Source organism: Gouania willdenowi, chromosome 9 (genome assembly GCF_900634775.1).
Source record: "Gouania willdenowi chromosome 9, fGouWil2.1, whole genome shotgun sequence".
In the NCBI taxonomy this organism is placed as follows: Eukaryota; Metazoa; Chordata; class Actinopteri; order Blenniiformes; family Gobiesocidae; genus Gouania; species Gouania willdenowi.
In genome coordinates, this window is record NC_041052.1 from 38,997,767 (window position 1) to 39,022,583 (window position 24,817).

The 24,817-nt window shown below is 38.0% G+C and overlaps 1 protein-coding gene across 1 annotated transcript; it reads right to left on the reverse strand.

Moving 5' to 3' along the window:
• Nucleotides 1–2,507: 2,507 nt before the first annotated feature.
• rgmb (repulsive guidance molecule BMP co-receptor b) lies at nt 2,508–24,295 on the reverse strand. Its single transcript, XM_028458514.1, has 3 exons — nt 23,927–24,295; nt 11,953–12,494; nt 2,508–5,464 (listed from the first exon to the last, which is right to left on the reverse strand). The coding sequence occupies exons 1-3, from the start codon at nt 24,048–24,050 to the stop codon at nt 4,733–4,735; spliced, it is 1,398 nt and encodes a 465-aa protein (XP_028314315.1). The 5' UTR covers nt 24,051–24,295; the 3' UTR covers nt 2,508–4,732.
• Between the last annotated feature and the right edge of the window lie 522 nt (nt 24,296–24,817).

The window sequence follows — 24,817 nt, forward strand, 5'->3', positions numbered from 1 at the left end:
TGGTGTAGGTGGGGCCTCAAAATTGACAGGTGCTGACCTGCCCACTTTGCATAATTCTTAAACACCTGGTGACTGATTTAACATTTAGATTTAACATTTTCATTTAGATTTAGATTCATTTTTCATATGTACACATTTTTCACAATGAAATAGAACATGCTGTTCCACATGAATTATGTCTTGAAGGAAAGAAAAGTGAGTTAAATGTTGAAAATATGTGGGCTATGAAACATTCCATACCCCATATCCACCTGCATTACTACTGGATGTTACACAACCTTTGATTCTTTCAGATAAAGGAGAAGAGAGTTGGCCTGAAGAGGATGAAACAGAGGGTAATAAATAATAATTAATACATATGAAACACTTCAAAGCTTTTCTGTGACTGTGGAGCCTCTGACTCTGTGATCTCCAGGTGTGCACATCTGGACAAACATTGTGACGCTGCTGGCTCTGAGGCTGCTGCTCATCAAGTTACTGGCCTTCAACACTCTGATGACTCTCGCTGCTGTCCTTCCATAGGATGAACGTACTCAACCTTTTCATCTGCAGCTCATCACGCTGTCCTTTTACAGTGTTTTTAACCAAGGTTACGTCTTTCTAGATCCTTGAAGATATTCTAATTGTATGGGTTGAGACACGAGTTTGCAATGATGCTAAAAATAATAGATTCTTTGTCTGCCCAGGATTCCAGAAAGTTTATTTTGTCTTCTTGTTGAATATTATGTTACGGTTTCATGTATTCACTTTTTTTCAGGAAATGTACTTTGATCTCCGGACACATCAAAGAGATCAGCAGACGCCTCGGAGGAAGACTGACCGTTGACAGTAGAAACATGTCAGGAGATCAAAGTCCATTTCATAAAAAAAGTTGTCTGAATAAATAAATAAACCGTAACATATTATGTCTGAGTCATGTCAGACATGCATTAGTGCAGAAAGTAATGGATTACAAGTACTCACGTTATTGTAATTGAGTTGCTTTTATGGGTATTTGTACTTTTTTGAGTTTTCTGAATCAGTAATTTCACTTGTACTTACGCATGTTTTAAAAGAAGTAAAGTCATTCATTACATTTCTAAACCCAACCGTTACTGAGTAAATTATTATTTTTTGTGATTATTTTTTCATTTCCGTTTCATTGGACATAATCCATATGTTCTAGTGCCATTTCTGACCAACAGACAGCCACTTTATTTAGTTCAGGTTGGATTTTCGACCCATTATGTCATTGCCCACATGGCACATGTCACTGTTTAATAGTTCATACATTTAGCTATACTTGGAGCCTGATAAACATTTTTTTTTTATTGAATTCAGTTGGTTTTATTTTATTCAAACCTTTTTATTTTATACAGATGCCTTTGTGAAAAATAACATAATTTCCAATTGTGCATGATTTGGTCTCTTCCTTTTTAAGTTTAAATATGAGATGTTTACTGTATGCAAGGGAACCGTGGCAAGATTTACTGGTATATTTACCAAAAACAAACATGAGGGATAAAAGTAACTAGTAACTTTTACTTTGAGTACTATTTAATTGAGTTACTTTTTACTTTTACCTGAGTATTTTATGTATGAATTACTTGTACATGAGTACAACCTCAATCAAGTAACAGTACTTCTGCTTGAGTAGGATATATTAGTACTCTTTACACATCTGCTGGCGGCCCAGCCTAATAATGTGCAGCCTCCAAAAGTAGACACACAAAATGACAGAAAAGTCCACAAAACAAAAAAGAAAAAATGACTCTAAAAAACAGAATTACAGAAAAATGCACCATAGAATAATTACACAAATTCATTCTTAAAACACACAAGACAACAAGAAGCACACACACATATAAATAAATGAAAAAAGGACAAGAAAAAGACATATAAATGGATCCAAAAACATACAAAAAGGTAATCTAAACACAAATACACAACATGTTCAACCTCAAAACACACAACAAAATACACAAAATCAATCCTAAAGCTAAAAAACACAACAAAATGAACCGAAAAACACACACAACAACAAGAATTATACACAAGACAACCAAAAGGACACACATTAATAACTGAAAAATAGGACATAATCAACACAAAAACACAAAACAAAACTTACAAAATGAATCCAAAAACAAAGAATAACAAAATGAACCCCAAAACAGGCAAAACAACAAATAAGACACAAAACAATGAGAAAAATACACAAAATAACTCCCAAAACATTAATCTAACACATTTTTGACAGGGTCCATTTTACATAACTGGTTGGTGTGTGTGAGTGTGTGTAATGTAATGATGTATTTTGTTTTTGTACATTTCTGCTTAAAGATTTAGAAAACACTGCAAAAGTATTAAGTGTTAATAAAAAAAAATATTTTATGGTCATAAGTATAAGAAATAAAAAGGGAGTAAACGCATAAACTTTAGTGATTTTTAAAAAATAAAATAAAACAATGTTTGTAAGTGCTTTCAGTAACACACAGATTTACCAAGAGAGCACCACTAGGTGGCAGTACAATCACATCTGACATTTATTAAATTATCATCCAACAGCAAGAACATGGAGCTTAACTTCCTGTACAGGACACTATGCTCAGTAAATAAGTTAAGTGTTTCAACAAGGACCAGACACTCGCACATGAAGTAAAAACACGAAGCTCGACAGTGAGATTCAGCTGAAAAAGAATCATGTATCACAAACTGAAACACAAAACATGTACCAAGAAATGTGATTTGTAGCCATCTGTCTGCACTAGTCTACACAACATAGAGAGATAAACACAGTTAAAGGAGGGAGAATGCTGGTTTGTTTGGTTGGTGTTGTTGGAACACATGAACACAAGATCTGTCTTTGGCTCAAACCATAGTAAGAAAGACACAAAGTGTTGCCAGTAGAAAACACAAGCCAGTGTAGGCAGAGAGGGCGTGACGACATTAAAAGCACATTCAAACATCACCAGTCACCTTAAAACAATAACAAGTGAAGAAACACACACACACACACACACACAAAAAAAAAAACCTTGAAATTAGGACAAAGTAATAAACTTGTACAGCAACCAAACTGGACTGATGGCATTTGTTTCAACAACATTCAAAATACATTCAACAGAACAGCTCGAATTCACACACTTACAGGAAGAAATGATCGAGTGGAAGAACCAAAGCACTCGTCCACTTTCAGAAGAAGACTTTAAGGGTGTCCCAATCCTGGCCCCATATCAGCAAAGACCTGATATCATCCTGCATCTATAATTTCTGATGTATAATTCACATTGTTTTTTTTTTTTTTTAGATGTCTTGAGGTTATTTTCAGGGTCTTCAAATTTATTTTTCATTTACTTTATTCAATTGTACAATACTCTTATGTTAAATATCTAGAATCAGTTTATTGATCCGGATCCCCTCCAAAATTTAAGGGAACATTCCCTAACCTAAGGTCTAACAGACCAACAAACATATGAACCATAGAGAACATATCAGGGTACCTAGCAAAAAAAAAAAAAAACTGAAACCAAACTATAAGCAAGTTTAATTATTATTAATTATTACCACTTGTCTGCATTCATTTTATTCTAAATAGGGTCACATATTTCTGAGACGTTTCCACCAGAATCCAGCTGATAGCCAGTAAACTCATTTTAGTTCAGGGGCCAAATACGGATAAGTTTGATTCCAAGTATTGAACCTTTTCAATGTTTATAACGTACTTTAAATAAAGTAAATAAAGCACCGACAATATCTACGCAATAGGTGACAGGTAGTGACTATATTTATTTAATTTGGGAAATTTTGTCAAATAATTTGAGTATTCAGCAGGATTTTGGGAAGAATTAGGTTTTTTTCAACAATTTGAGAGTAAAAATGACTATCATCGTGTTATACAAGCGTGGGAAAACTGTAAACCCCTGCAAATATTGTAGTTTCATTGATAATTCAAAATTCGATGAAACTCCACTTGACTTACAAATAAATCTGTTGAAATGTGTTTTTTTTTTAAAATTTATTATTTTGCATGGATGCCAATATTTATGTTTTGATATGATACAGTGATGAACAATTACTCCCAATTTCTGCTTAATTTCAATAAATAATTCCCATGAAACGTTTCAATTTTTTAAATATTGCCAAAATTTTCAGAGCTGAAGTTCCCTTGGAAATTTGCCAGACCTTTTACACCCTGTTGAAACCCTGATGAGAAATTTGTATTTTAAAAAACAAGTTAAAAAAAAAAAAAGTGTGTACGATTCGTTCCGATATCGAATCAGTATTGACAAATTATATGAAACAAAATAAAAAGATATTAGTATTAACCAACACCCAAGGCTGCAATATTGGTATTGTACCAGGAGTTGAAAAGGTAATATCGGGACACCCCTAATACTAATATGACATGAAGGTTATTGATACAAGTTAATGGAGGAAACACTGATGTGGATTTAAATAAAATAAAGTGCTTTTCCTCTGTCTGAGGTATTAAAAAAAACATCAAAAGGCCAAAAACATCCTCTCACTGACGACAAAATGAACTATTTACAGTTGATTAAAGCAAGTGTCTCATTGTCAGTTGCCTTTAATGTAAAATGAAGACGTTTTAGATGAAGCTCTCCACAGAGAGACGATGCTGCTGCTGCGTCCTCTGCACATCAGAAGAATCCCAGTAAATACTACAAAAAACCTCCCTCTGATTCTAGTGCACACACTGTAAAAAAAACTAAAGAACAAAGCAGCTCCAGGCCTACATCAGAGCAGTGCTGAGAGCACAGAGGAGTAGAGCGAGTAAGGGGGAGGGGGAGGGGGAGGGGGCTGCGCTGCGGGGGTAGATCCTCCACCTGTCCCGGTGTGGGTGCAGACTCTCCATGTCTTTCTGGGCGCTGTATGCAGCCACGGTGAAGTTGGTGTCCCCGGTGGTGAGGAGGTCAAACACGCAGGAGTAGAAGTAAATGTCCTGCACCTCCAGCTGCTCCCTACAGCGCTCCTTGGCCCCCTCCACCCCAAACGCCTGCAGGGCGTTGTGCAGGGACGCCTGCGTCTGCGAGGAGAAGCTGGGTCGACGTGTCTGCAGACCCAGGGCCGGAGGCTGGAAGGGCAGGGGTAGGTGCCCCCCCTGGTCGATGCGTTCTGCACTGGGACACCCGTTCAGACACAGCTGCAGGTCCTGGGTGGCGTCGTAGGCCTGGGCCAGCTCCTCAGGGATCCTCACCGCCAGCGTCAGGTAGCGGCCCAGCTGGCGAACGATCACGGTCACACCGATGTACCCGGCGTGCAGCTCCACGTGACGCCCGGGGCTGCGTTCAGAGATCCAGAGAGCGCGGACCTTCCCCACAGAACCATCTGCGGCGGCAGAGGCGTGAATGGGGTCTCCACTGCTAATGGTTCCGTCGTCGAAGGCTGCGGGAAGGTCGTCCGTCACCGCCTGGTAAACTCTCTGATCTGTGCAGCCTTCGTAGGGCTTAAAGATGATGGTGACCTGCAGAGACAGGGAGAGACACAGACGTGTGTTGGTGACGTCCCAATCCAATATTGATATCGGATATCGGTCTGATGTCAGCAACTTTTCAGTTGCCCTAAAAGGTTAGTTACTTTTAGGGCAAGGCAATATATCGAGATTCAAGATATATCAAGTTTTATGTTTTTGCGAACTAGAAAATGACAATTAGTGCTGTCAAGACATTAAAAAAATTGTGCGATTATATAATCATGCTCTGTAATTAATTAATTAATCTCTTTTGTAATTGAACCTCAAAATTGCTGAGAAACGCCTTCAACTTGAGGTATTTTCATTTAAATTACATTATTGTGGCCAGTTTAGGTGACGTGATAGGTGCACCACGTGACATACAAGTTTATTTTAGCTCATATTTATTTTTAGCTACCCTGCTAAGCCTTTTATTTTAGCCATAACCCTAACCCAGGAAATAGCCTAAAATATTACATTTTTTGAAAGTGTCTATTTGTACGGTTGCCGTATGGACAACCCCCGGTGATAGTGGCACGGTTACCGAAGTACACGTACGTAGCGTCTTAGGGTTAGGTTAAGGATTAGGTTATTACCCAATATCGCAACAATTTTTAGGGTTAGGTTTAGTCTTTGTCACGTGACCTAAACTGGAAAAATAGGGGTGCTGCGTACGGATAGAATGACGGCATATTGATATGGATTTATTCTTGCTTGGAGCATGTAGCAGTTAGCACTGTCTGAGTGTCCATGCTAGCTGCTACATGTTTAGCATTCAGGTGGTAGTGGAGGCTGAATGCAAACTCTTTCTTGCACAAAACTAGACTTTAGTTTAATTTTCCATCCAGTGTTTTTAAAAGCCAAAATTAACGCAAACAAAGCTGAGCAGCTCGTCTAAAAAAAAGTGATTAACCGCGTTATTTTTTAGAGCATTATTTTTTCCTGTAATTAATTAATTAATCACAATTAACATGTTAAAGTGACAGCTCTTTTTTAGTATCAAAATACTCGTTTTAGGAGTTGCTGCTTTCGTTACTTCTAAGAACAGCATGAAAAGCATAGTTAGATGGATTACCAAGTGTGTCCTAATACAGACCTTCACATAAACAAGCCACACTACAGAACTCACTCACACGTGCTGTCCCTTAGAGGAGAAAAAGCCAAAAGTAGAACATATTGTGCAGCTGTTTGTTAATAAATGTGCCTGTGTGGCATTTTACATCAGCAAATTTAACCCAGAATTGTCTTTCTGGTAAGACTTTATTGAGTTAAAGATATTGAGATTCATATCGTATATCGCCATTTTGATTCATATCGCCCAGCCCTAGTTACTTTGTTCATACCCGTAAGTAGATTTGTTTTATAGTCAAGTGAAATTATCCTTTTTACACTCAAAGCACAAAACGTAACAAGCCAACCAACACAAGCCGTCAAAACATTAATTAAAATACCATTGATTCCACTAATATAAGATCAAATTGATAAAAGGACAACGTCATAAAAAGAAACAAATAAAAAAACTTCTTAGAACCCAATATGTTCAACGACCACAAATGTTATTTTGAAAAATGTAAAAAAAACCCGGAATGTACTCAATCAGATGCTGAGCCCAGAACCCAAAAACTTATATATATATATATAATTATTTATTTATATATGAAAATAAGAAGAAAACTTACCAATAATGTCAAGGTTGTCTGAAAGGCTTTATTTTATATATACTGTATATACACTGTATTTCCATTTGAGTATGCTACTACCCTCTACATTGAAGCAATAAGCCCTTTAATCCATAAATCCTCGACTCACTGATGTAATAAAATTAATAAACTATTATTAAGGGGAAATTATTTTTGCCTGCCCCCATAGCCATAATGTATTAAAGAAAAACTGTTCACGTTTTGAGCTCAGCATCTTGTTACAATATTGACCAGGTAAAAAAGTTTTTTATAACAATTCGGGTCATTGTTACATTTTGGGCTCTGACAAGAACAAGGCAGAATAAATAAGAGTATCGGATTATATCGGCCCACATCTAAAATCTCCAATCTATACATAACGGTATATCCTTTTTTTTGGATTTATTGAGTCTTATTTTCAGGATCTTCTAATTCTACTAATATTACTTGATCAAACCTTTTCTAACATTCCACCCGACAAAAGAAAAATTGTCCTAAAAGTATGTATGATTAATGCTGGTATCGGATCAATACACCGCTAACCTCCAACCTTTGGCTCACATAACCTCCATTCTACATGAAACGTTGCTTTGTATTAACAGGACAGGTTTAGACACGGCTGTTGAAAAGGCGACAAGAGGTAAAGAATCCATAAAAATAGAATACATTAGAATAGAGTGGCCCAGTAGTTTAATTATTGATAATCAATCATTATTTTTAATGGTTTTCCTTCAAATCAATATCAATTAAAAAAGTGAAAACAACTGAAAGATGCAAAATGGGGCTTTGGACAAAAACTATCTCAGGGACTACAATTTTCCATTACCGCAGAAAAGGGATTTAAAAATAAAAAATCATGTTTAAAATCTCACTATGTGTACGGAAGAGTATTAGGGACACAGAAGAAAAAAATATTTTAAAAAAAAGTAATCGACTTTGATTTCGTTTGTTTTTTTCTTCTTCTATGGCCTTAATACTCTTCTGTACTATGTGGATCAAGTAGTGATCATGTTATCCTGTGAAAATGAATGCAGAGCATTGTCTGACGTGTGTTTTAATGTCCCAGATTATTACGACTGCATTGAGATGTAGTGATGTAGTGATTAATCGTAAGGCAGTTAAAAATCGATTCATAGGTATCACGGTTCACATCGATGCTGTGAAAATTGAATCGCAGTTTTTTTTGTTTTTTTTTAAATGTAGGCGGTGGGCGGAATCTGCCACTACTTTCTTTCTGGCCGCCTTCTACTCTTAAACATATTCATAAATGATTCCTTATCCCTTTGGCATGGAAAGAATATCTGTAATATCACGTGAATATCTGTAAAAGTCACGTTTTTCTAATAGCTCTGTCTGCTAGCATAGCATCTCTTCTTCACTGCAAGATATCTGCATGCTGACCGACCACTGGGTTACCAGCGCCCTCTGCTGGTCCAAACAAATATCTGACGCAAATTTTTTTTTAAAGTCCAATCGTTAAGGCACAAAATATATTTTCAGTTGCACTTTTAAAAAGAAAAATAACTATTATGCAGTTTTGCATTGTTTACTATAGAACCAGAATTTAAATTAATAGGCTTCTTCTTCATTTGTTTTATTCCTTTATTTATTTCATTCAAGATTTATTTTTAGTTAAATTGCATTGTTTTAAATAGTTTATCAAGGGATTCTTTTGACAAAGAAAAATAAAAGGAAAATAGTACAGTATTTTCCCCCCCAAAAAATAAAGGAATATTTTTCAGTCATTTATGTACAGCCCCATTTTGTAAATTCAATCGTGAATCGAATCGTATCAGGAGTTGAGTGAATCGTGAGATGTGAAATGTGAGATGTGAAATATCTCTGGTACAAAGACAGGTTTAGCTGATGGTGTACTGGCTTAACTGGTGATCCGTCTACCTAGTGAGGACAGACGCATTAAATTACACTGCTGCACCAAATTTTGTAGAAAACGTGAGGGCGATTCTCCGGTTGGTGGTAGTTAAAGGTTTCATAAATACAGTTTTGAAACCATATTGGGATTTTCATGTTAAACGAGTGTCAGCAGTGTGGCTAACGTCGCTTTTGCCTTGTATATTTAGCGTATACATACAAAATGAATAACAGTGGTTGACGTTATTAACCCTATTCAGCGTGTTTGGTATGATTTCAGGACGTTTAATGACAAGTAAACTATCCAAACAAAGACAAATGAAGAAACATTTAACGTGACGTGGAAATGGGAAAACAGTTAACCCTGAAACGGGTTTAGCAATACAAAAATGGTGATCATTGCACAGTATGGCATTTAAAATAATGACCAGTCAGAGCATTAACACAGGAAACAACAAAAGCTTCCTGTGTGTTTTCTTCTTAATTTTTGGATTTTGGAGTAATATTTTGTATGTTTGATGTTGTGATTTTATTATTATTGTTTTGTGTAATATGAGCCATTTTTTTGTAATTTTGTTGGTGTTTTGTACATTTTTCGTCCTCTTGTTTTTTTTTTGTGTACTTTTTGTAATTTTCTGTGTTTTTGAAGTCATTTTGTATATTTTTAAAATAATTTTGTACATGTTTCTGTCATGCTTTCAGGAAGTTTAATAACCAGGAAAGTATTTAAACTGGCAAAGATGAGGAAACGAAAACAAAACGGAAAACTTTTAACATGACGCAGAAAATGTTAAAGCCTGAAACAAATTTTAAAACGGAAAATATGATGCTCTACAATCTGGAAATACAAAGCAATCATCATGTGCACAAAGCAATGATCATTGCACGCTTATATAGGCTACAGGAAGTGGATATTTGGTTAAAGTTTTGCCACATGAGAAAAAAAAAAGCACACTACAAGAAGCATTCAACTACAACATATTGAAGGAAGGAGATCTCTACACAAATGCACACACACACACACACACACACACAAATTCACAAACACAAATATTAGCATTTGCTTATTATGCAGCCTATTGGCTCTCATCACACCACATTTCAGAAACGACTTAATGACTTTTTAACAAGTTGTAATTTGACACAGCTATGCAAACATGCCGACACATGCATGCACACACACGTATCAACACACACACACACACATGCAGAGGGGAACACAGGGCCTCAGTGGAGCCTGGAAGCAGTCGGGGATGCAGGGTGTGGTGTGGGCATTAGCGTTAGCACTAGCATCGCGGTTCCGGTGAATGGCTGCTTTGTTTGCGTGACAGCCGTGAGGAATGAGGCCTGGCCGGCCATTAAGCCTCCAGCACTGTTAACGTGTGCGTGTGTGTGCGCGTACGCGTGTGTGTGTCCCTAATAATCGTGACTAATAACCTGCCCCACCTCTGACACAAGGTCAGGCCTTCAGCGCTGAGTGGCAAGCCTACTATTTGCTTAGTGTGTGTGTGTGTGTGTGTGTGTGCGTGCGTGCGTGTGTGTGTGTGTACGTGTGTACGTGCAGGACTAAGTGAAGGCATGGGTGTGTATGTGCTTTAATAATTGAAGCGATCGACTTTGCTAGAGAGGGCGGATCATCGAGGGAAACATCAACATTGCTTCTTTAACACCACAATGATCACCTTGTACAGTCCGTCATCCATTCAGTGTGTGTGTCTGTGTGTGTGTGCGTGTGTGTGTGTGTCATTCTGTCTTTTGTGTTGTGGGACCTTGAACACACATTACGTTTCAAACTGAGCTCAAGGTGTGCCACTTTTAAACTTACGAAACACACACACGAGCAATAGTTGCTCCTTTCACACATTTCTGACAACATTATTAGGCTACAAGCACCCAAAGATTGGCAGCTTTTATCACATAAGGTCACATGATCAACATTTACAATAATGACCACCAATCAGAGCATTAACACAGTAAACGTGTTGGGGTTTTTTGTGTATTTCCTCCTTCATTTTTGTTTTTATATTTGATATTTTTCTGTCATTTTGTGTATATTCGTTACTGTTTAGTGAGTTTTAAGTAATTTTTTGTACTTTTGTTTCTATTTTTGAAGATCTTCTATCATCTTGCGTATTCTTTGTTATTGTTTTGTATATTGCGTGGCATTTTGTGCATTTCTGTTGTCGTTTTTGCAAACTTCTGTCATTCTATGTATTTTAGTAGTCCTCTTGTTTGTTTCTGTGCAGTTTTTTTTATAATTTTACAAGTAATTTTGTATATTTTCGATGCCATCTGTGTGTTTTTAAAATCATTTTGTACATTTTTCTCTGTCATTTTGTATATTTTTGATGTTATTTTTGTGTTCCTAATATTTTGTTCACTTTTCTGTCATCTTTTGTATTTTTCTAGTCCTTGTATATTTCTATGTACTTTTGTTATTTTTTTGTTTTGTATACTTTTGATGTCATTTGTGTGTTTTTGAGATACTTTGTAAATTTTTTCCCTCATTCTGTGTATTTCTGATTTTGAGTCATTTTGGGTAATTTCATTGTCGTTTTGTTTTTTTTTGTAGTCATCTCGTGTATTTTTATGTAATTTTGTGTATTTCTGATGTCAGCTTTGTACTCCTAATATGATTTTGTGTACTTTTCTGTCATTGTGTGTATCTTTGTTGTCGTTTTCTGTGTTTTTGAAATCACTTTAAATAGTTTCAATGTCATTTTGTGTGTTTTTGGGGGCCTATCAGTAGTCTAGGGGTTGCAACACAGTTTCAGTCACAAGTTTAAGGCTTTTGATCACACCCTGTGAGTCAGTGGGAGCGAGACATTTACATAAGGAAAAGTGAGAGAAAACAGTTTGATTTTATGTTTTACAGTCTCTGTTAGATAAGGTTTTCTCACTCTGACAGACAGAAAAGTAATAAAATACACGCCTACTGCCTGTTCTCACCTTATTGGTTGCCGTGGCACTGGAACCAGGAACCACAGGAACGTTGGTGACCTGCACCGACAGATAGTCATTGTCAATCAGAGGCCACGCCCCCTCCACCTTACAGGTCTGGAAGCTGTCCTTAAACGTCCTCAGGTGGGGGTCCCCAAACAGCCCACAGAACAGGTACCCAGGTCGGGAATTGCTGTGGCTGTGTGCGTGCGTGTGTGTGTGCGCGTGGGCGTGTGTGTGCGCGTGCTGCGTGCGGCTGTGGTAGTTGCAGGGCTCGGGTTGAATCACGGGGTGACTGGAAGACATGGGGCCGTCCCTGGAGCAGTTCCTCTGGCTCATGAGGTCTGAGATTCCCAACACGGCGGAATGGAAGACCAGGTTCCCCCGGCACGACTTGGCCGTCCTCTGAGTGCAGGCGGAGTACGCGCGTAACGCTCTGCAGAACTCTGCGTGAAAGCCGTCTACAGCGGGGGTGAGGTGGGAGGTCAGGGACACAAAGTCCGTGGTGCACTTCTGGATGCGACACTGGGGTGTGGCCACTTGGCTTTGACCTGGAAGGACAGGAAACATCAGGTCAAACATTAGGTTTGGAAACAAACGTCTGAGGAAAAGGCCATCTTTTATCATCATACCCAATAAAAACACAACACAAGGAGCGGCTCATTAAACGTCCTGATCAATCATTGCTGCTGCACTATGGTAATATAATATATTATAATATAATATAATATAATAATAAACACAGGGTCGTAAACCAAAGAGCAGCCAGGGAGAGAGGCTTGTTTCCTACTGTCAGTGAAATTATAGCATCTACATAAACACGTCACATGACCTAACTGCTGATACCAGGATCTCCCCACAGGTGGAGGTGAAACTCTAAAGCAGTGGTTCTCAAATGGGGGTATGCAATGGCACTACGGGGGGCACTTTAGAGAGAGATAGTGGAAAATTAACAAATGAAAACGTCAAAGATATGGGGTTTGATAGGGCTGGGCAGTATGACCAAAAATGTATATCACAATATTTTTATAAATTCGGTTTCATGGTATATGACAGTATTTTATTTTTGTATTGTATTATTTAATCAGGTGTTCACAGCATTTTCCACTGCAGTAGATTGACTTAGAATGGTCTATTTTACTGTTATGATGAGTGAATATTGTAGAATAATTCCACAATAGTAGTTATGCAGCCCAATGGCTCTTTGCCACACTAGCTTAGCTTTAGCATTAGCTTGATTTCTAGCTTTAAATGCTGTATAGTCAGTGGTGTGGTGGTTTCTTGCGGTGAATAAGGTAGCGTTTTATTGGCAGCTCCACCAGGACTTATTTCCACGTTATAGGAATTACAAATTGCGATCCTTTCCCCCCCTTTTTTGCTAAGCTAACTGTGCCTCCGTGTCCGTGAGTGTTGTTCTCCTGTAGCACCCTAGGTTTTTTAGGGTTGGGCGGTATTTTTAGCTAAAATGATGATGGAAATGATTTTGATTAGAACATAAACTGAAAACACAAGGATCAGTCTTGATCCAACACAAGGCTGGAGATAACAGGAAATTATACAAAATATAGAAATCAATCTATTCATGAGGCACTAAATACCATTTCATTCACTTTACTTACAAAATGATGTTTTTTTTATCATCATTATGCTTTATAGTTGTTTCCTCATAGTATTCTGAACACAATAATGTAGTCTGAGGTACTAGTTTTCAGAAAAAAGGGCCTTTTTGGGTACTTATGCCCAAAAAGTTTGAGAACCACTGATCTAAAGGATTTCAGCAAGTTCTTTTTTTCTTCTTTTTGAGTAATATATATTATTTATTTTATCTTTCATATGCACATTGTTTTTTTGAATAATGAATAGTATTTATTATATTTTTCATAATTTTATTCAAAAAGAAGACAAAAGGGACTTGCTGGAATTATTACACGGATGTCAAAGACACATCAAAGCAATCAGCAGACGCCTCTGAAGAAGACTGGCAGTTGATAGTCGAAAACAAGTCAGGAAATCAAAGAAAATTTCTTGAAAAACCTAATAAAACCTTAAAATATTGATCAAAAGAAGCTCAACAAATCTCAATCATCCATTCAAACTCTTCTACACTGTGCTTCAACAATCACTAGGGCTATTTCATCCTTTGTCCCTGATGCTAAATAAACAACCTGTCATTTGTGTTACTGTTGTGATCAGATGCTCATTGGCTGGTAGTGAGCAACACTGGCTCATAGTCAGTAGGTTGTAGGTTCACACCCATGTCTCTATGAGGACACTTTCAATGGATGGACATGAGTTTCATACCGTAGACTTGGTGTTAAAAAAAGATTTGAAAAGGCACAAAAGCCAACGACACAGTAATAAACAATTCAAACCAATCTACTGTCACCTCGGGACATTTGAAGTAGGGCTGGGCGATATGGATCAAAACTCATATCTCAATATTTTTTCTCAAAATGGCGACATACAATATAAATCACAATATTTTTAACAGACACTTCTGGGTTGAATTTGTTGATGAAACATGTCACACAAGCACATTTATTAACAAACAGCTACACAATGCGTGCCACTTTTAGCTTTTTCTTTTACAAAGGGACAGCACATGTGAGTGAGTTCTGTAGTGTGGCTTGTTTAGATGAAGGTCTAGTAAAAACACACTCAGAAATCCATCTTACTGTGCTTTTCATGCTGTTCTGAAAAGTAGCAAAAGTAGCAACTCCAAAAACAAGTATTTTAATATAAAATAAGCTATATTAAAAAAAAAAAAAAAAAAAAAATCTATATAGGAGATATTGTACATTTTTATATCGCCAAAATAGAAACTTGATGTATCTTGAATTATGATATTATGCACAGACCTAATTTGAAGCACTCATTTGTTGACAAACAGAGGGAGAAAATATGGATATATTTAGTTATGATAATTAAAATTGATATTTATCCACGGAATTTATTTATTAATTTATTTTCCCCATAGTTGCGCATGTGCTCATAAAATAACACTACATATAGTGTATGTAGTGCACGTTCATGTGCACCGTAAACAAATGTCGGAACGACTAGTGAAGTGCGTTGTTTTCTGAAACAAGGACAAATATATTTGTAGATGTGTATGATTGTACTTTTGTTTTCAGAGAATGAAAATAAAGAAATTAAAACCACAACAATCTATAAAACAAATTTAAAATTTTAAAACGTATCGAATCACGACAAAAGCATATTGTCCTGCTGCTAATAATAACATTTTATTAATATTTTTATCAATGACATAATTAATAATAATAAACAACAAGACAGTCATCAACATCCCCCGCCAAATTGGTTCTCATTATAACTCACAACCTTTCGCTAAATGTCCTAAATCTAAGAACTTAGATGTACACATAAAAAAATATTATAAGGTCAGAATATAAAATTACTATCTTAAACGATTTCTAAGAAAAGCTGTCCCCTTTGAAGATATTCGAACAAAGAAAAAACAAGTTCTGATGAACCACCGGGCCCGTGGCGAATAGCACATGCCATGTTCCTGAGAATTCAGTGAAATGACTTGGTTCCACCAAGTAAAACAAATGAAATTGTGCAACATAAAATCATAATCTACGTTGAATTGCCTTTGAAATGATATATCACACGACTATGTTCTGATAAATTCAAAAGTTACCGGAAAAGGGGTGTGCCCTAGAGGGTGTTGACATCCGCTCAGAGAATATCAATGTGAAATTACAGCCTGATTCAACGAGCATTACTGAAGGAGTAGTCATTTTAAACATGGGGCCCCCGGGGGCCCCTGGTGCCTCCGTGGCACATACGAATGTAATGGGCCCCATTCATATATTGGTATGAGTCAATGATTCGGGACCACCAACTGTCACAAAATTTGACTCACAACTATATGAGAAAATGACTATTTGTGTGAGGCATAATCGTAATCTACGTTGAATTACTTTTAAAAAGATGTATCACACGACTATATTCTCATACATTTGGAAATGGCTGGAAATGGGGGTGGGGCCCCATTTAAAAAAAAAAGGGGCTCTGAGCATCTCATCATATTCATTCACAGATTATTCATACCAAACTGCATTCCAATCTCAGGAGAACTAAGAGGAGTAGTCATTTGAAAAATGGGGCACCCAGGGCCCCCCGACACTTACGGGGTAATTGGTATGTGCCAATGATTCGATACCACCTACCGTCGTAATATTTGACTCGCAAATAAATGAGAAATGAACTTTTTTTTTCTTTTGGGGCCCCTTGGGGGAAAAAAATAAAATCGTTTCTCATTTTCAAACTCCATCAAGGTATTGATACCCTGAAGCCACACACTGAATTTGGTTATCCTATCTTAAACAGTTTCTGAGAAAAACTGTCCCCTTTAACTCGGACGGACGGATGCACGGACGGACTCAAGGACAGAGCCTTCCACTTCGTGGCTGGGGATAATAATAATTTCTACCACTAATAAAAATATATCATTTATTTATTTATTAGTAAACCTCTGTAAATTTTAAGGTAACTGTCCAGTTTTGGCCACTGTAACAAAGGTCACACTGGCCGTTTTATATCACTGACCATCAGAGTGAGAGAGAGATTACAGAGCAGACCTAATGCATCAGTCACAGAGTGCTGCTATTAGATTAGGCCCAGAGAGAGAGCGAAAGAGAGGCTCTGCAGTGCACGAGCAGCTGCCCACACATACAAACATACACAAATAGCTCTCTTGGAAAGAATGCTGCACACAGACCTTCAAATGGTGCAGTGATCACTAAATGGTCAAGACCAAGAAGAATAATGCACAACAGTGGGAAAAGGAAAACGGGTGAACATACCAACTCACCAAATAAATGACGAGATAAGTAACGTAAGTTTAAGTAAAAACAAACTAAAAACACTAAGGTGATGTCTGTATCAGCCCTTTGATAAATAATGATGAAGCTACCAAAGTTTCTATGATGGAAAATACCTTCAAAGTGAGAAACACTAGCAAATTATTTGATGACTTGCTTATGCCAGCAGTCTAATCATTCTAGGATTAAAAAAAAAAAAACCTATTGGGGGGGGTAGAGACTCGGGGTGTCCCGATCCTGTATTGAGATCAGATATTGGTCAGCAAGAAAACGAATATCGGACAGCATCTAAAATCTCCAAAATATATTATATTATATTTATTCAATTGTAGAATACTGTAGATATTATGTTGGTTAAAATAAAATGGGTCAGTTTTTAACTACTGTAGCTGACTATTGTTCTCTGTTTGAGTGACATCACATGATCAAACCTTTTCTAACATTCCACACTACAAAATAAGTAATAAAAGTATGTATGATTCGTGCTGATATCGTATTGCAATTGGTATCGACCAATACCGAAGGCCGCAATATCGGTATTGTATCAGAAGTGAAAGAGTTGAATCGGGACATCCCTAGTAGAGACTATATCAGACGTGGTCACAAAACACCTTCAAATCACATAGACAACAAAAATACAAGAAAACATCATGATGCACAAAGGGCCTGTACTACGAAGCTGGATTACCTTTTACCGCGCTGATTTCCTTGATTATTTACGTGTGTCTTGTACTACGACGCTGGTTAACGTCTTACCAAACTAAATCACCACGATAAGTTAGGGTGCATTCCCACCGATGGATTCTAGAGTGGTTAAAACGCTCTAGGATTTGTTTGCTCGGATGGTTCGCCTTGTTTTTGCGTTGTGAACACGCAAACAAAGTCTAGAGAGGATCAAACAGCTGAATTCTTGCCAGTCTCTGAGTGTATCCAATCGAAGCCTAGAGCAGATCAAACACAGGAAGCATCACAATGATGTAGAGCGCGCGGTATTGTGGATGGTCAGGAGAGCCGGTGATGGCGCAACACAGGGCTTTAAAACCACCACAAGCATGACCACTCGTTATTGCTCCATTGATAAAAGTTGTGAAATAACAAATGAAGAAGGCAGAAGTTTCTGTGCACTCTTAAATGCTCGCTTTGACCCAAAGATGAGAGCCTTTTCTTCTGGTTTCTCTTTTTCTGCCTGGAGAAGTCTCTACTCCAGTAAAGGCGGCGTCAACCGGTTAGCCCACGTAACTGCACCGGAAGCTGTTTGGAGCGGATCAGAAGTTGCGATCTAATGGAAAACCGAAGCCGAACCAAAGTGATGAAATAGTCAGCTGTCGTCCGCCCATTCGAACCAAGTCTACGACTAAACCGATGTGCCTAAGCACCCTTAGGCTGAATAGCTAACCTGGTCAGGAGTAGGTTTTGTTCTGGCTAGGATATGAGAGAGTACTAAAGCCCCGCCTCCTGACCAATCAGTTCTTTAGTACGACCTGCCCAATTAAAGGAGGATCATTTGAACACGTCGCTGCGTGGATCTGATGTGACGCTGACAGAAAAGAGAACATTTACCCCCAATTTCCACTGGATACGGGTCCGCTGCAGAACATCTCCGCCACACCGGCAACTTTAGTTTATATGTTCATTTCCACCGGGTCCGGTGCGCTGCGTGTCTGCTCCGTCCTAGCTCCGACAGAGATACGCAGGACTTCTATTTCTGCCGGAGCACGACGCAACAACTCAGCACAGAGCAAATACAGTGAAACAGGAAGTTAAGTACATACTAAAAATTAAAACATCCGATTACATTTCAAAATAAAACACTTCAGATCATATTTCATCATATTATCTCTTCTCTGATGGCTGTAGCCATCTGCGGCTTGGACAACAACAACAAAAGGTAAGCTTTATATTTTAATACCTTAAAACATGTAACAAACAAAAAAGCTGTGAAATTAAATAACGTATTATATACATATATGTCTGAAAAGTCTTTCCCTGTCATCCATTTAATGTTATTTATTTATCTTTATTAATTTATGTTTCCTCTCTTTTCACTATCTTTTTATTTTTTTTCTAATTATATGTGTCATTCAATCTATTTCCCTGGCTCTATTAACCACATACATGCCTGTGTGTATCTGTACTTGTTTGTGAATATTGCTGCACTTTATTATTTTATACTGTATGTCATTGTAATTCATTATTAAAAAAAAAACTCTTTCTTCTGCCTTGTGGCGTCAACCGGACTGCACTGTGGCGCACTCAAGCAACTGGTGGGGATTGCCGGATGGCAAAACAAAACCAGATTGGAGCCGTGGTGCAGTGGAGACGTATTCAGTGGAAACCCTGGGTTAGGCATTGTTGCAATACTTTAATTTACCCGATGACATCCTATAGGAAACATATACATTTTTATCTATGGACTGACCTACATTAGTTAGCTAATAAAGCCTGCGTGCCTCAGTCCTGTAAGATAATACATGTTGTATAAAATACAAATATTGTCCACATTATGATGTAGGCTGAACTGTATGAACGCAGAATCAGAGCCATAGACTGCACCCAAAATGAGGCAGATACATGATTAGAAAAACATCTGTGTCATAGTAAAGTGTCTTTTTATTCTTCATGAATTAATATTGTATAATCTCACTAACAATCATCAATTCCTGCATTACCTTCTTTCTGCTTTTTCTGCAGCAACAGTGTTGTTTTTGGTCTGAACTATGGATTTGAATTCTTCATATTTTCAAAGAGGTATTCCTCAATTGTGACGCAAGTCTGCACGTTTTTTTTGTGTTTGTTATTCTCCACCCATTTTATGTGAGCACACGTAGGCTGACATCAACACGCTTAAGGTAACATGTTGATAACCTGCTTCGTAGTGCAGCTGCTCTGCGACGGAGAATGTTTGGTTAGGTTCGGAGAAGCTAACGGAGCGATATCAGGATATACTTATCCAGCTTCGTAGTACAGTACCAAAATGCACACAAAATGCACCAAAAACGCACAAAACAATTACACTGAAAACAACCCACAAAATTAAATACTGTATATTAAATGAGAAGTATATACAAAAATACACAAAATGACTCATAACCCACAAAACAAAAAAAACTAAATGACAAGAAAATACATAGAACAACAACAAAAACAACTAAGCATGCATAAATGAGAGAAAAATACACTAAATGGCCACAAACTAACACAGAACTACAACAAAAACAACAAAAATACACAAAACAACTCCAAAAAAGTTGAGGGGAAAATATACAAAATGGCAAAGAAATTTACAAAATACACAAAATGAATCATAACACACATACACACCCACACACACAATAATACAGGAAAATACACAAAATGACAACAGAAATAAAAGACAACAAAAACATATAAAATGGGGAAAAATACAGAAACTAAACAACCACAAAATGACACCAAAAACACACGAAACAACACCATGAACTTACAGAACAACAACAAACGCCCACAAAGCCGTTGTTGTTTCCTGTGTTAATGCTCTGATTGGTCATTATTCTAAATGTCCACATAAATGTTGATCATGTGACCTTCAGATCAGACACAATCACAGCTTTTTGGCCCCGCTGTGAAAACGTACCAATTTCTGCTCTATATGATTTTTTTTCGCCACTCCCGTGATCACTGAGGAAACATAAGAGCTGACTGTGTTTTTGGGGGGGCATGGAGCAGCTTGGCGTCACCATTTGGGGGCAGTACTGTTCTGTTTGTAGAAAATAGGGTGCAGGTTAAAAAAAAAGAAGCTCCATCACACCATGCTTTAGAATCTCTCTACTCCCTGCTAAATACTGACACACACACACACATCGTCTGAGGACTGAGGACACATTGTGTCTCCCTAAGCCTCTTCGTTCCCTCCGATCTGACCCGCAGCTTCTAAACTCTGCTTCCAAAATAATCAGTGAATTTCTTCTCTTTCAGAGGATGCCAGCATCTCGAGCAGTTCCTATAAATACTAAAAGCAGCTACTTATCAGCCATTTCTCAGAAATCTCATGCAAAAGCCTCCGATTTTACGCTTCAAAAATTCCCCAAATCTGTTTCAGACTTAACCCATTTCCACGTCACATTTGCGTCTTTTTATACTTCTCAGTTTCATTGTCTTTCCCTGTTTAAATGACTTTACTGGTTATTAAACTTGAAGAAATACTTATTCGCTCCGAACGACAAGGTCCTAAAATGTCATTTGAATGCAGCCGTAGTAATCTTAAATAACACATTTAAAAAAAAAAAACACACACTTCAGATGAAGCTCTGCATTCATTTTCAGTCACAGGATAACATGATCACTACTCGATCCGTAACACATAGCGAGAGGTTTTAAACAGGATTATGGGCATATATGTGTCCATTTTTTACTCGTTCCAGATATTCAGTTACCTGTTCCTCTGGTGAAAAATAGTGAGTAAATGTGTGATATTGTCCCAAAACATGCAAACAAGAGGTATTTTTGTTTCATGTTGGGACCTGATTAGGATTATTTTTCCATATCAAAACTTAAAGTGTTTTTTTTACGTCTGTTTCCCACGATCTCTGTGAATCTGAGGCCCTGTTTACTCAAACAATCTGTACAGACATGCCTACATATTAAATGATCATGCGTCATCATTAAAAATGAAAACACCATGGACTACGCTGATGTAAACAAGCCATTTTATAACTTGGGTATAAAACAAACATGCAATTAAATTCAACTTTATTTATATAGCGTCAATTACAACAATATCACCTTGTAGCGCTTATCAAAATCTTTAAGAAACAAACCCAACAATTCAACAAAAACGAAGAACACACGCAGAGAGAGAACCTACAACCTTCTATCTGTGATGATTTATAACATACATGTTTTCTATATTACTTTCTAACGTAGTTAAAGAAGTTTTTGTTGAGCTTGGACTTAAACTGTTCCTTGTCGGGGGCATAGGAATGAATAAATAGAGAAGAAACAAAAAGAAAAAGAAGAATGAAAACACAAATGTATAATTTACTGATATCTTCATATATATTATATCAAAGAACAATCCCATGGTGTTCTGACAGAGTTTTACTCGACTTATAAAAACACTTTGCATTTAAAAGAGCAGGTTCTGCAAAGTCTTGTAAAAAAAAAAAAAAATGGTTGGAAATTAGATCATTTACTGTCATTGGAGACTGACACCAGCAAATGACGTTCCTCCATCTGCAGGAATCCTTTCCTCGACTTCATCAGCCTTCAAACTAACATGTTAGCAGTTTATCTGCTGTAAAAGAATTGCCTTCATCGACGTGTTTTCAGGCTCCAGCTCTGATTTCCTCCGCCTCCAGAGGTCAAAGGACAGTCTGCTTTAGCACGTCTTTGTCTCCAAATCTGCCTACTTCCAACTCCTCTGATCTCCAGAGATCACAGGGATCTACAGGGATCATCTCTCAACCGGAGGGAACGGCTCGTGAAGTGCTTATTGATCACCTGTGCACTCTCTGAGCTCCAACCGCACAAACAACTTCGCCAGCAAGGAGACACAAAGGTTCACAACACGCACGAGCACAAGAAGAAACACACCTGAGACGCGCACAGCACCAATATTTCACCAAATGTGTTTATGCAAAACACAAAGTCAATAATACACATTCCTTCCGTGTGACGCACATTCAACACTTGGTGCATTGAGGGTCTTTTTTATGAGAAACGGGCCTCTGGTGTGTGTGTGTGTGTGTGTGTGTGTGTGCAGAGCTTCCTGAGCTATGTTAAACTCATTACTGGAGGTGTGACTGCTCACAGACACACACACACACCACAATGACTCCCCCCAACACACACAAAGAGTCTGACACACATCTGCATTCTTCTGCACGTTGGCAGATCTTTTTTCTTTTTACACAAAATTCAAAGCAAGTATTTGTGAACGATCAGCTTTAAAGAAAAGAAGATCATTCTTTGAAATCAACTCACATGCAGAGATAATAATACATGTGGATGAAAACTAAATAAAAATATGTTTGTTTTCGTCCAATAATAAAAACAAAACTGTCATTTCATCATATGGGATTATATCCAATCAGACCTCATGTGATCATACACATTGATCACTTTAAATTTGTCTGTGTTTACAAACATTAATAATATCATCCATTATCAGGTTGATCAACGCTAAATTCATCTTCATTTTTTGTTGCTGCATCAACTCTGATGGTTTATGTTTTAGTCAACTATATTTATCGACTAAAACAGGGGTTCTCAACTGGTCTCACCCAGGGACCCACATTTTGCCATGGTCATTAAATCTCAACTCCTTCTTCTTTCTTTTCTTTTTTTTTTTTTTATTTCAACCAACAAAATTTTGTTTTTCAAAAAATTGCTGTTGAAAACACGCATATATAACCTTTTTAAACACATAAATCTATACATTTTCCCATGCAACATACATTTCACAGCGTGCCTGTCAAAAAAACAAAAAAAAAACAAAAAACAAAATGATTCTTTCAAAAATAAAAAAAAAATAAAAGTCCAACATGAGAGACAAGTATTTATTTATTTTTGACCAGCAGTAAGGGACCCACCCAGTGCAGGTCCGCGACCCACCAGTTGAGAATTGCTGGACTAAAACACTCATGCCATTTTGATGACTAAAAGAGACTGAAATAGTCTTGATGACTAAATATGGACTAAAACTAAGTCAAAATACTATGACTAAAAATGAAGTCGAAATTTTGCAGTGAGAATGAACGCATGTTGATTTTATTTATTATTATTATAGTGTTTTTAGTTATTAAATCTTAAAGTCAGATTCCCACACACTTTAGGGTCGATCCTTAAACCTTCGAGGGTATGAATAACACGTTTAGTAGCCAATGTTTCCCAGTGGTTAAATGTTTAGCAGATGAGGAGTAGCTGCTTCTTCCCCTCCTCCATATGAGCCATTAAGGGCCAGACAGGAGAATGACGGAGAAACTCGATCCGCTCTCAGGCTGCTGCACTGCCGCTGTGACGGAGCCATTGTCCGGCAGCACAAAGATCAACTACAAATCGCTGATCTAAACTACTAATGAGTGCCACACGCACCAGGAGAGCTGCTGTTGGTGAACTGTGTGTGTTTAGGAAGAAGAAGAAGAGCAGTTTCCTACCGATGTGAGCTCCGCAGCAGACAGCGATCAGCAGCAGCAGCACTGGCCGGAAGCGACGCACCGCAGCCGGGGAGGCGAGGCGCTCAGCCCCGCGGCAGCAGCAGCAGCATCCGGCTCTCCCCATCCCCGTCCATGCAGGGCCAGGAGGGGACAGGAGGGCGGCGTGAGGGCCTTTATCACTACTTCCTCTGACCCATCCTCCTCAGCACTCCCTTTCACTCCTTCCTCTTCGCCTCATTAAAGCCCAAGCGCGGCCAAAACACGCACTTTCACCGCCCCACGTGACGGACGCGCTGATAGTGAGTGAGCAGTGAACGCACGCACTTCTCCTCCGTGTGTGTGTCACCCCAACACGCACTAATCTCTCACTCTCTCTCTCTCTCTCCTTCTGGCCTCCTCCCCTTTCACTTTCTCCACCTTCTCCTGCTCCGCCAACAAATCAATAGAAAAGCAACTACAGCACCGACAGGGTGCCCCGCCCACCCAGCGACACACACACACACACACACACACACACACACACACACACACACACACACACACACACACACACACACACACACACACACACACACACACACACACACACGTTGACAAATTATCAGATATATATTGACAAAATGCACAGAAAATTCACAAAAGGACAGCAAAAATACAAAAATGGAAAACGAAATCAGATCTAGGCGTAAGGAGTACTGATATATTCTACTCAAGTAGAAGTACTGTTACTTTATTTAAACTGTACTCGAGTACAAGTACAAGTAAGTCATACATAAAATACTGAAGTGCAAGTAAAAAGTAGCTCAATTAAATAGAACTCAGCTACGTTTATTTTTGGTAATAAATCTTGCCATGGTTCCTTTGCATACAGTAAACATCTCATGTATAAAC

Coding starts and splice junctions, on each gene's coding strand:
- rgmb (XM_028458514.1), bottom strand. CDS start 24,050: ATGGGGAGAGCCGGATGCTGCTGCTGCTGCCGCGGGGCTGAGCGCCTC. Junction 12,495..23,926: donor CTGCTGCGGAGCTCACATCG/GTAGGAAACTGC, acceptor CTGTCCTTCCAG/GTCAAAGCCAAGTGGCCACA. Junction 5,465..11,952: donor GTGCCACGGCAACCAATAAG/GTGAGAACAGGC, acceptor CTGTCTCTGCAG/GTCACCATCATCTTTAAGCC.